This window comes from Olea europaea, unplaced genomic scaffold (genome assembly GCF_002742605.1).
Source record: "Olea europaea var. sylvestris unplaced genomic scaffold, O_europaea_v1 scaffold2260, whole genome shotgun sequence".
In the NCBI taxonomy this organism is placed as follows: domain Eukaryota; kingdom Viridiplantae; phylum Streptophyta; class Magnoliopsida; order Lamiales; family Oleaceae; genus Olea; species Olea europaea.
In genome coordinates, this window is record NW_019240654.1 from 202,717 (window position 1) to 215,867 (window position 13,151).

The 13,151-nt window shown below is 38.6% G+C and overlaps 1 protein-coding gene across 1 annotated transcript; it reads right to left on the reverse strand.

Annotated features, from left to right (window-relative positions):
- Window positions 1–1,809: 1,809 nt before the first annotated feature.
- On the reverse strand, window positions 1,810–5,824 carry LOC111381130 (uncharacterized mitochondrial protein AtMg00810-like). Its single transcript, XM_023004871.1, has 2 exons — window positions 5,743–5,824; window positions 1,810–2,855 (listed from the first exon to the last, which is right to left on the reverse strand). The coding sequence occupies exons 1-2, from the start codon at window positions 5,822–5,824 to the stop codon at window positions 1,810–1,812; spliced, it is 1,128 nt and encodes a 375-aa protein (XP_022860639.1).
- Between the last annotated feature and the right edge of the window lie 7,327 nt (window positions 5,825–13,151).

Below are 13,151 nucleotides of genomic sequence, written 5' to 3' on the forward strand. Positions count from 1 at the left end.
TCACTTCAAACTTTGCTTCCAGCCGATGTGGGTAGGGGCGGCATTTTCTTATTGCAAGTCCCGGGTTCGATTCCTTTTACAGGAATTTATTGTAGGAATTTTTTTGCTTCTACAATTTTTACCAAAATTTGATGGAACAGGGATGAGGGGATTCGAACCTAGACATCTTCTAAAAATTGTTAGGAGATTGACCACTATGGCACTTACTAATTTGTGACACTAAATTTAACAAATTTATATATGTTAGTTATAGTGGTTTTGTATTCAAACCCTTGCTCTCCCTTTGAATTATATAAAATTTGGCGATAATGTCATTTGGTGAGTATGGTTTAATCTTATAACAAAATTATATATATTCAATTTCAACAAAATAATTGTCATGTTTAAATTTTATGACTTATTTAATTCCCATTTATTTTAAAATACATTTTTCTCTCTTATTTTTAACCATACATTCTTTAATAAAATAATATTACATGTAAATTAATTTTTTTTTAATTTTTAACCACTTATTCTTCATCAAATCACTATTCCAAAATGCATTTTTTGCAACAAAAAAAAGTACATCAAACGAGCTCTTAATATTTTATTACAGCCGACAGTCAACGGTCAACGCCCGCCCGTGCTGATTCTAAATCCTGGATTCGCCACTGCATGTATATACATCTATTAACAACACTTATCAATAAACTTGACAAATCTTGAATTGTCGATGTACCACTTGGCTCATCCTCAAATTGCACATTTTCTTCGTGGTAACTTCGCTCCACTTGAAACGCAGCAACCTATGTTTTCGTTCACACATCCCTTGCCGCCATGTGTGAGCCACAAGTTAGAAAACACATCTACAACACAAAATGATCACACACTTTAATTTAACCACAACCCAAATGCAAATTAGCAAATCCAAACAGTATAATATGAAAGTAAACATCCCCCTTTCGAGGGGTTACGCAAACTAAGGCATTAAAACTGCATGCAGGAACACTAATTAGTTGAATGTCACACAATTCCAGGTAGTTTTGCAGTGAAGCTGCACCCATCCCAAAACATTTGTAAAATCTTTATTTTCACTGAGGCTGATCCTAATGCCCATAAGATACTATGAAATAAGAACAACCGTGTTCTTGGCTGCGTATGAAAATTTTTATTTTCAGTCAAAAAAACAAAAGAACAGAAACATATGAATGATGAAAAACAAAATAATCATAAAAGCATAAAATCACAGAAGTGAAATGGGTACGGCTTCAGCACAATTAAAAATTATCTAAGTAATTTTCAGCACGTTTCTGAACTCATCGCACCCACAAAAACACAAAAAGAGTTGGGAAATTACCTTCGCGTTGTCCGTCCATTAGCTCGAACTGTAGTGAAAAGGGTACTGCTTCTTCACGTTCGGTTGGGCTCTTTCAACCATCAACAAAGGCAGGAAGGACCTTGGTAATAAAAATGAAGATGGGAGAATTGCTAAGTGACCAGTATGGTTACTCAATATTTCCAATGTATTCCCCACTCTTGAATGGATAAATTACAAGCAAATGAGTTCTTAAATACTACAAAAAACTCTGAAAATCAAGATCACAATCTACAGCAAATAATATAAATTAAAGAACTAAAATACAGCTATTAAATCACTTCCCAGTTGTCTAGTGCAGGTGCGAAACAGAGGAATGACCATATTCAGCTACTTTCTTCTTCAGGACATGTTCGACCAGAAATGGTTAGGTCAACCTTCGAAACCTGTGCCTCAGTCTTCTTAACAGATCAGATTTCTTTCATTTTTGTCTGTGGTCTGCTCGTTACTCCCCTTCAAGATGGGGATGTGATGCTATGAATCCCCATCTTGCTTAGAAGAAAATGAAACTGTTGTGAACCAATTGCCTTGGTGAGGATATCTGCCACTTGCATCTTAGATGGAATATGTGATGGTCTCAATAAACCTTCCTGCAGCTTCTCTCTTACAATATGACAATCGATTTCAATATGTTTTGTACGTTCATGATAAACCGGATTTGAGGCAATATAAATCGCGGCCTGATTATCACAAAAGAGCTGAACTGGTTTAACTAAATCAACTCCAAGATCACACAACAAACTTCGAAACCATACCAGTTCGCACGTTGTGGATGCCATCGACCGATATTTTGCTTCGGCAGATGAGCGAGAGACTGTCCGCTGTTTCTTGGATTTCCATGAAATTAAAGCATTCCGAAGAAAAACACAAAACCCAGTAATGGGCCTTCTTGTTATCGAACAAGCACCCCAGTCCGCATCGCAAAATGCTGATAATTGGAATGAGCTTGAAGTTGGATAGAATAGACCCTGTGATGGTGAGCCCTTCAAATATCTTGCTGTCCGCAAGGCTGCCTTCCAATGGGTGTCCTTTGGTTTGCTTAAAAATTGGCTAAGCACTTGAACTGAATATGAAATGTCCGGACGAGTGATGGTTAAGTAAAGTAACCGCCCAATGAGTCTTCTATATTTTGTAGGATCAGCAAGATCAATCCCGTCCTCTGCAGTTAGTTTTAAATTCTGCTCCATAGGAAAACCAACGGGTTTTGCAGCAAGAAGTCCGCAATCCTGTAAGATTTCTAAGGCATATTTCCTTTGACAAATGGAAATGCCTTGAGATGATCGTGCCACTTCGATGCCTAAAAAATACTTCAATGGACCAATGTCCTTGAGCTTGAAATTTTGTGCTAGATAATCCTTCAATTGCTGTATTTCCGAAGCATTATCACCTGCAATAACCATGTCATCAACGTACACCAACATAACAGTAAATGAAGTGCATGCTTTCTTAACAAACAAAGAATAGTCAGCCTTAGATTGAATGAACCCAATCTTAGTGATGACTGAAGTGAGTTTTTGGTTCCATTGACGAGACCAGAGAAAAGTGAGAAAAACAAAAAGAGACAATAACAAGAAGAAAAGCCCTTGGACAATTGGTGGAAGAAACTATACCTTTGAGGCGAGACAAGTAACCTAGTTTAATCTTGAGTGTCGAAGCAATCAAAACTAGGAGAGCCTTCACTTGTTGACATGTGAACTTGTGATAGTGAAATTAATCCAAACTACGAGAGGGTGAGAACTATAGCTAGGTAAACTCATAATTTTTAAACACAATCCCGGGATAATTGAGTGAAAAGAATAAGTTTGGGGGGTTGTGTATCTCTCGAGCGAGTAAGGAGACATTTGACAACTTGGGGTCGGGACTCAAACTCATCATGAACTTGATATGTTAGCATGAATCCACACACACACGTCAAGTATGCACTTAACAGGTAAAGGTTGATGTCATTTTGCACTGCTAAATTTTCATAAAATCAATTATTTAGTCCAATCCTGAGCCAAGGCAAGGTGTTAAGCCATGTTTGTTCAGAATTATATCACTATCTTGTTTGAGGACAAACAATAGTTCAAGTTTGGAGGGTTTGATAAGTGTGTTTTTGCACACTTATTTACATCACAAACATGACTTAAATACAAGTAAAAGGATTGAATTGTTACTTAATTTTGTCGAATTCATGCAATGTAGGTGATTCTATGGAAATAGTGGAATTCAAAAGAAAAAGCCGAAAAAGGACCAAATTGGAGCAAAATGAAAGTTCAGGGACCAAATTGCTATTATCTGAAAGTTAACCTGATGAACACATCAAGCAATTGATCAAGCTAAGCACCAATTGGAAGTTATAATGGAACATTGGAGCAACTAGAAACAAGAGAGGAGGTCAAGGAGTGAAGGAATGAAACTTGAGGATCAAAATGACTCAAATTAGAAGTTCGCTCTACTATGCGGTCGCATAGTATAAAACCTATGCGGTCGCGAGTGACCCTCCAGGGATTAAAAATGCCATTTTTCATATACCTATGCGGTCGCATAGGTATAACTTGTACCCGATTTTTGCAGTTTCCTTATATGATTGCAACTCCTTTGGTAACCTAATTTCGACGAGTTTAAATAGCAAATAAACATCCAGAAGCCGGACGAACGAATTGGGAGGCAAAAACATTCATTTTGGAGAGGATTTGAAGGCAAGAACATGAATTGATGCGAAGATTTACAAGATTTCTTCAAATTTTGATAACCCGATGATGTATTTTATTCAAAACTTGTTAGATTTCGTTATTTTTATCATGATAGGCTAGATTTCTGCAACTAGGTGATCGATGAACCATGTAATTATTATTAAACTTGTTATTTCATGATTTTGAATTCATAGTTTGATGGGATATTTGAATGAATTACATTGATTTATTTATTTCCACAATTAATGTGCACTTAAATTGTGTGAATTTGGTGGTTTAATTCTGAATTTGAGAAAATTGGATTAAACTCGACATATATGATTCATCATAGGGTCCGATAGGGGATAGAAATATACCCCTATACCCTATGTAAATCTTTAATTGCTCACAAAATAAAATTACATGTATTCTTGTATAATTGTATCCTTCATAGAAATATAGGCTGGTGATTTATGAGAATAGGTTCAATATATCTCGAGAGAGAGTATTGAATAGATTTAGGAGCATTGATTTGTCAAATTCTCATTGGATTATCAAAATTGTGAAATTAGGGTTTAATTAGTAATTATTTGGGGATTTGTGATCCTAGTGCATTCGTTTTACATAGATTTTCATAAATTGACAATACATTTCATTTATTTTCATAACATTTCGTAATTGAGTCATTCGTTAAGTTGATTTGAAATTAGGGTTTTTCAATTTGAGGATTTCTTCCAAAATTAGGGTTTGATTTGAAATTAGGGTTTTTCAATTTGGGGATTTCTCCCAAAATTAGGGCTTTTAATTCTAAAATTCATCTTAAATCAATTAGTTTCGGTTAAGGCTAAAATAAATAAAATTGAACTACTCTTTCTCTGTGGGACGATACTCGGACTTCTAAGTCCACTTTATTACTTGTCACGACCCGTACACTTGTGGTAATTTAAATCGAAAGAAATATTTCACGAACAAGTTTTTGACGATGGTGGCATAATTTGATAAAGACATTCGGCATGTAATTAATTGCATTTCCACAATCCAGATTTAATTTGACTAATTGTTGCATGAGGCATGCTTGTGAGTGAATATTGATTATGTATGCTTGTGTGAGCCTAATCGCCTTGCCGGCTATGATGTTACTATTGGATTGGTATATTTTAAAACTTTGGAGTCGGTGTTAATTAGGTCAACTAATACTTGTTGATGTAATACTCGACATCCTTTATGCACGTCATTCATGCTTTACATGTTAGGTAAGTGATTGGGGGTTTGAGCATAAAGTAGGAAAATAATGTAACCCCCTATTGAATTAACCCGTAAACTACCTAAAGACAGTTTGGTGATAGTTGAACTATTATAGGAGAACATTGAGATAAGTGAGGCTCCGTGCATGAATTATTGTGTGGATTGCCTAGACTAGTGGGATGAAGAGTAGGTGAAAATCTTAAATTGAGGGTTGGTTTTGGATACCAGATGTCTAGAAAAATAAGGGCATAAACTTAATTTGTGAGAATAAGACACTTCTTTTCCAGTCTTTATGACTCGAGCAAGTAAGCCTGTAAGGATATTTCAAAATCTGGTGCCCTAAGGTTAACTGATCTAGGAGTCACCGGCCCAAAGCTCGATACATGGGTCATATAGAAAGCAAGAGGTAAAGAGGTTAATAAAAAGTCATCTGATCGAGCCTTTATAACTCGAGCCTTTCTGTGAATGTGGTAAGATCAACCTTATTACCTCGCATCAAGTGATAAAGGAATCCAGCTGTGGGATCTGTGAATGTGGTACTGTGACAGGTCGGCTCAATGTTGTGGCACATAAACAGTCACAGGATGGCTATAGATGGTGTCAGCTCAATCTGGTGCTACTCGGTGGTGGGGAGTGGCCATGCATTTTGTCGCCCCAATAAGATCTCCGCCACTTCATGCCAATTAAAGTCACCTAGTATAGGGGTTATGTTTTCCCACGTGAGCTGGTAGTAGTCTTGAATAACCTCGGGTGAGAATGTGATCCATTTTCCCCTGACCCAAGTCTGATGTAGGTGGTCGGACCCTGGTGTGTCAATTTCTGTATTGAAGTTGGCGTAAAATTCCCCTACCAACAATTCATAACTCCGATGTGGCTGCTCCACTATTTTATCCCATCCACAGTTATGCACCAAAGTGGTCAGCTCGAAATCAGGAAAGTCTTCCAATTTAACAGCCCGCTCTGGTGTCACTGTCCATCGACTCACTATGTTTTCATATCGGGCTGCTGCCTCAGAAGTCAAGAATCTTTGTATCCCACCTTCAACCACTCGAGTGCGTGCTGTGCTGGATGATGAGCCAACCTTCTCTTTTCCTTTTGAAGTTCGTTTTGGTGGCATCCTGCAAGGTTGGAAAATAGCTAGCATTAAACATCTTGTTGTACAGCGAGAAATCGCATGAAATGAAAAGCACGTAATTCACAAATCCCCCAAACTTGTTTCAATATGCATGTATACTACCACGGTGTGTAATGAACAATGTATGATGATTAGAGTAGTATAAATGTATAGTCCATATGAAAACATAAGAAAATTTGGGTGAATATGCTCATAGTGAAATGGTTGGAGTCATGATTGAGTGTACACCTTCGGCCCCGGGCACCATCGAGAATTATCAAGATTTTCTCGGGCAGCCCCCGGGCATATGAAAGTATGCAATGAGGTCTAGCAAATACCCAAATTTCAGCTCAATCGGAGTTCGTTTGGTGCATCAAATGGTAGTGCAAAATAAGGGACGGAGGGTGCTGTGGGCATGCAATGACTTAGCTATTTTGTGTGCATGTGTGTGTTGATGTAGTCTAAGTCACATTGGTTGGTAATACATCACAACGAGTTATTCCATTCATCTAATAGTCATATGCCATGCTAGAAGTTCATAATTGTATTAGATTACCAAAAATGGGCATTTTATCAAACATGTTGTGGGCATTATGAAATCTTCATACATGAGCCAAAAAATTAATATGTCACATGGTTCCCCATTCAAAAATTAATCACCAATCTCATATATATTCAGCAATCAAATAAATTTAATGCAACATGTACCAAATTACCCAAAAATTATCAATGTGGTAATTTATCAAACACCTAGCATGCATTCTTTAGAAATCCATATAAAACCCAATAACTCAAAATTCGAATTACCCCATAACACAATTGAATTGCAAATAGTACACTCCATCCACCATCCACACCCCAATCACCCCAAATTGCATAAAAACAATTCGAAAATAACCTAAAAAAAAGGCAAAATGAAGGAGATAGTCAAAAATCATACCTTCAAGATGATGTGCAACTCCAACCTCAATATTCTTGTGTAGTGTAGGTGAGTGAAATGCAATCAAGTGTAGAAATTTGATCCAAGATGAATTTGGGCGAGAGAGTATTTGGGATGAATGATTTGGAAGTAAAAAAAAAAAAATTTCGGGCGTGGGTTTTTAACCCACGCCCTTTTTTGGTCTATGCGACCGCATAGTTAAAATATATGCGGTCGCATAGTTATAATGTTATTATAACTTCTGCGTTCGGTTGGTGTCTATACGACCGCATAGACACCATATCTATGCGATCGCATAGACACCCTTTTTTTTTAAATTTATTTTTATTTTATTTTTTTGATAAAGGAATAAAATAAAATAAAATAATGCCATTTTTGTCCAATTTTTTTTTGATAGAGGAATAAAATAAAATAAAATAATGCCATTTTTGTCCAAAATTTTTTTTTTTTATAAAGGACCCGACTCTCAACGCCTCCAATTTTTTCGAAAACATACTTTTAAAACATTGATATGTGAAATTTTGAAAACATAATTTGCCTCGAAATGCGTGAATTCCACATTCAACTACCCAAACAACTCAAATCAACCCGAACCCGTGTGTGATACTTAAGGACTCGTGTGAACAGTGCTTGGACTTTTTTAACATGCCTAGATGATCGATGACCACATAACAGAATACTAAATGAATTTGAAAATAAACTTCCTAATCTAATGCAGAAAACATAATGAAGTAAATAAACAGATAAAAAGGATACAGTGGGTTGCCTCCCACCCAGCGCTAAGTTATAGTCGATAGCTCGACTTTTCTGCGGGTGCTTCATTCTGGCGTCTCGAGTTGAACGGTTGACTTTTGGTTAAAGAAGTCACCGCCCCAGTAGTGTGTCAACCTTTGCCCATTAATAGTGAAGGTACCCTTATTCTCATGGCTCACTTGTATAGCCCCATATGGTAGGACTTTTGTAACTGTGTAGGGACCCGACCACCGTGATCGTAGTTTTCCTAGGAATAGCTTGAGTCTCGAGTTATACAGTAGTACTTGCTGTTCCACTTCGAATACTCGCATCTGAATGTGCATATCATGCCACTTCTTGGTTCGCTCCTTGTAAAGTTTTGTATTTTCATAAGCCTCCATTCTAAATTCATCCAACTCATTCAGTTGCAGTAAACGCTTTTCTCCGGCGGCATTCAGGTCCATATTTAACTGTTTCATAGCCCAATATGTCGGGTGCTCCATTTCTAAAGGCAGATGGCATGCTTTCCCAAAGACTAGGTGGTATGGAGACATGCCGATCGGGGTTTTAAATGCTATTCTGTAAGCCCATAATGCATCGTCTAGCTTTTTAGACCAATCCTTTCTAGATGAATTCACAGTGACTTCTAGTATTCTCTTCAGCTGCCAATTAAATACCTCAACTTGCCCACTGGTTTGTGGATGATATGGAGTAGCAACGCGGTGTTTAACGCCATATTTATTCAGCAACTGCTCAAACTGGCGATTACAGAAATGCTTGCCCCCATCGCTGATTATGGCCCGCGGTGTACCATATCGGATGAAAATATATTTCTTCAAGAATCCAATTACTGTCTTTGAGTCATTTGTTGGCAATGCAATTGTTTCCACCCATTTTGAGACTTAATCCACTGCCACCAAGATATACTGGTTTGAGAACGAAGGGGGGAAAGGTCCCATGAAGTCAATTCCCCAAACATCAAATATCTCCACTTCCAAAATATTATTTAGTGGCATTTCATTTCTCCTCGAGATATTCCCAGTGCGTTGACATCTGTCACACCTCTTAACAAACTCAAATGTGTCTTTAAACAGTGTAGGCCAGTAGAAACCTGATTGTAAAATCTTTGCAGCTATTTTTGAAGCTCCAAAGTGTCCTGCATATGCGGATGAGTGACAGTGCTCGAGAATCTCATGTACTTCTTCTTCAGGTACATACTTCCTCACTATCTGATCAGCTCCTCGTCTATAGAGAATTGGATCCTTCCAGAAATAGTATTTTAACTCGACGAAGAATTTTTTTCTTTGGTGACTGGAGCAGTCAGGCGGTGGAATGGAACTGGCTAAGTAATTGACAATATCTGCGTACCAAGGTGCTTCATCCACTCTCAACATCTGTTCATCCGGGAAGATCTCATTTATATCCACTAAATCTTCCGTCTCCCCAGATTCTAGTCTGGATAGGTGATCTGCTACTACGTTCTCGGTGCCCTTCTTGTCACGTATCTCAATGTCAAATTCTTGCAACAACAGCACCCAATGAATTAATCTCAGCTTTGCATCCTTCTTTGTGAGCAGATACTTCAATGCCGCATGATAAGTATAGATGATGATTTTAGACTCGACGAGGTATGACCTGAATTTGTCAAATGCAAATACCACAGCCAGTAGCTACTTTTCAGTGGTTGCATAATTTATTTGTGCATCATTTAGAGTTCTGCTTGCATAGTAGATCACATGAAAAATCTTGTTCCTCCACTGTCCCAATACTGTACCTACAGCGTGATCACTTGCATCACACATCAATTCAAAAGGTAATTCCCAGTCTGGTGCTACAATCACTGGTGCTGTCGTAAGCTTTTTCTTTAAAGTGTTGAAGGCTGTGAGACAATTCTTATTGAACTCAAAGGTTGCATCTTTTATTAGTAAATTGCACAAAGGTTTGGTGATCTTCGAGAAATCTTTTATAAACCTCCGGTAGAACCCAGCGTGCCCCAAAAAACTGTGAACTCCTTTAACTGATGTAGGCGGTGGTAATTTCTCTATCACTTGAATTTTTGCCTTGTCTACCTCAATTCCTTTTGCCGATATCCTATGCCCAAGTACAATGCCTTCCTGTACCATAAAGTGGCATTTTTCCCAATTTAAAACCAGGTTAGTCTCCTTGCATCTCTGTAAGACCAGATTCAAATGGTTTAGACATTCATCAAATGAAGATCCAAATACTGAGAAGTCGTCCATGAAAACCTCGATAAACCTTTCAATCATATCAGAGAATATTGCCATCATGCACCTCTGAAATGTGGCTGGAGCGTTGCAAAGACCAAAAGGCATCCTACGATAAGCAAAAGTACCATAGGGGCAAGTGAAAGTGGTCTTCTCCTAATCCTCTGGTGCGACAGGTATCTGATTATAGCCCGAGTATCCATCAAGAAAGCAGTAATGTGAACGTCCAGCCAACCTCTCCAACATCTGATCAATGAATGGGAGTGGGAAGTGATCCTTTCGTGTAGCTGCATTGAGTTTGCGATAGTCAATGCAAACTCTCCAACCCGTAACTGTTCTGGTGGGAATTAGTTCATTCTTCTCATTTTTCACCACTGTGATTCCCCCTTTTTTCGGTACCACTTGAACAGGGCTGATCCATGCACTATCTGAAATTGGGTAGATGACTCCTACATCCAATAACTTCAGTATCTCTGCCCTGACCACTTCTTTCATGTTTGGGTTCAATCTTCTCTGACTTTCTATGCTAGGCTTGCAATTTTCCTCCATTAAAATTTTATGCATACACAGGAAATGACTGATTCCTTTAATGTCAGCTATTGTCCAACCAATCGCTGTCTTGTTCTCTCTAAGTACCCTGAGCAATTTTTCCTCCTCCATCTCACTGACTGTGTTCGAAATGATTACTGGAAGTGTATCTGATTCTCCTAAATAAGCATATCTGAGATGTGGCGGTAGTTGTTTGAGTTCTAAAACTGGCGGTTGCTGAACTGAAGGTAGTGGCTTTGTGTTTCCCATCCCCAGTTCCTCGAAGTGCCTCTTTCATGTGTATGGCGGGTTGGTCTCCAAAAATCTTGCACATGTTTCAACTTCAAAAGACTCTGATTGGATTGATTGGGATTGTGCAATACATGCCTCATAGGCATCAGATGGACCATGTAGTAAAAATGTTTCTTGTACTGCCTTGTCAATAATGTCAACTTGATAACAGCTGTCAGATTCTGCTGGTAATTTCATTGCCTTGATTACATTGAATGATATCTGCTCCTCTCCCAATCTTAAAATCAACTGACCTCTTTGAACATCAATTAATGCTCTCCCTGTTGCCAGAAATGGTCTGCCAAGTATCAATGGAACGTCCTTGTCCTCTTCCATGTCCAGGATAAGAAAGTCCGCTGGGAATATGAACTTCTCAACCTTGATAAGCACATCTTCAATTATTCCTCTGGGATGTGTCAGTGACCTGTCAGCCAGCTGAAGTGTCACAGTGGTTGCTTTAACTTCTCCCAATCCTAGTTTCCTGAAAACAGACAAAGGCATTAAATTAATACTTGCACCGAGGTCATATAATGCTTTATCAAAATATACTTCACCTATTGTGCAAGGAACAGTAAAACTCCCTGGATCTTTTAGTTTTGGTGGAAGCTTATTCTGAATTCTGGCACTACATTCCTCAGTTAGCATGACTGTCTCATGATCTTCCAGCTTGCGTTTATTTGATATGATATCCTTCAGAAATTTCGCGTAACTAGGCATCTGGAACAGTGCATCAGCTAGTGGGATGTTGATATGGAGCTTTTTGAAGATTTCTAGAAATCTTTTGTATTGTTGCTCCACTTTTGGCTTCTTCAAGCGCTGTCGAAAGGGAATCGGAGGTTCGTAGGGGTTGACTGTGACTTTGGCCTTATCTTGTGATTCTTCTGAATTTTCCTTTAAACTTGATTCCTTTACAACAGTCTCTTCTTCAGCGGAAGAAGATGTTTCTCCAATCACCCCCGGTCTCTTAACTTGGATTTCAGGTAATTGCACTCCACTTCGAGTTGTAATGGCCTTGGCTTGCTCTTTAGGATTGATTTCTGTATTATTTGGTAGGTTACTTGGTGTTCTGCCAGTCAATGCGATGGCTAGCTGTCCCATCTGAGTTTCCAAATTTTTGATGGCTGCATTTTGATTTTGAAGTGTAGCTTCGGCCTTCTCCATGAATTTTCCTATCATATCTTCCAATTGAGGCCTCTTCTCCTGTTGTTGAAATTGCCCCTGTGGCTTATTCTGATTCTGGTTGCTCCAAGAGAAGTTGGGATGTTTCTTCCAGCTGGGATTGAAAGTCTCGCCATATTGATTATGCTGCTGGCGTTGTCCCCACTGTGCGTAATCTGCTTGCTCAATTCCTTGCATGAGTATAGGGCAATCTGATGTTTTGTGCTCGGCTCCACATTCCTCACAATTGCTCTTCTTAGCTTGTGATGCGTGTGATATGCTTTCCACCTTGTGATACAGAGAATCAATTTTTGCAAAGATTGTTGAATAAGCGTCCACCTCGTAGACACCTGGAGTTTTCTTTGGAGTCGCTCTCTCAGAAGACCACATGGCTGATGTGGTAGCCATTCGCTCAAATAATTCCAATGCCCCATCAACTATTCTTGTGGATATTGAACCATCTGATGCTGAATCTACCATGCTCTTATGGTTTGGAAGTAATCCTGTGTAGAAGAATCGAATCTGGGTCTTTTTATCGAACCCATGCTGAGGGCATTTTCGGAGCATGTTTTTAAATCTGTTCCAGGCTTCATCAAATGATTCAGTCTCTCCTTGATTGAATACTGATATATCATGTCTCAGTTTTGCTATCTTGGCTGGGCAGAAGAACTTTGTGCAGAACTTGTGTGCTAGCTCATTCCATGTAGTGATACTTGCAACCGGGAGTGAATCCAACCATTCAAGTGCTCTGTCTCGTAATGTATGTGGAAAGAGCCTCAACCTAATAGCGTCATCTGAAATCCCTTGGTATCTAAAATGTTGACACATATCCAGAAATCGAGATACACGTGTGTGTGGGTTCTCCTCAGCCTTGCCATAGAATTGGTGTCCATTTTGAAACAGCTGTATC

What these genes read in the sequence shown, in the direction of transcription:
- LOC111381130 (XM_023004871.1), bottom strand. Translation starts at nt 5,824, where the DNA reads ATGTGCCACAACATTGAGCCGACCTGTCACAGTACCACATTCACAGAT. An exon ending in CCTTTATCACTTGATGCGAG is followed by an intron (nt 2,856 to 5,742) that starts GTAATAAGGTTG and finishes AACTCACTTCAG; the next exon opens with TCATCACTAAGATTGGGTTC.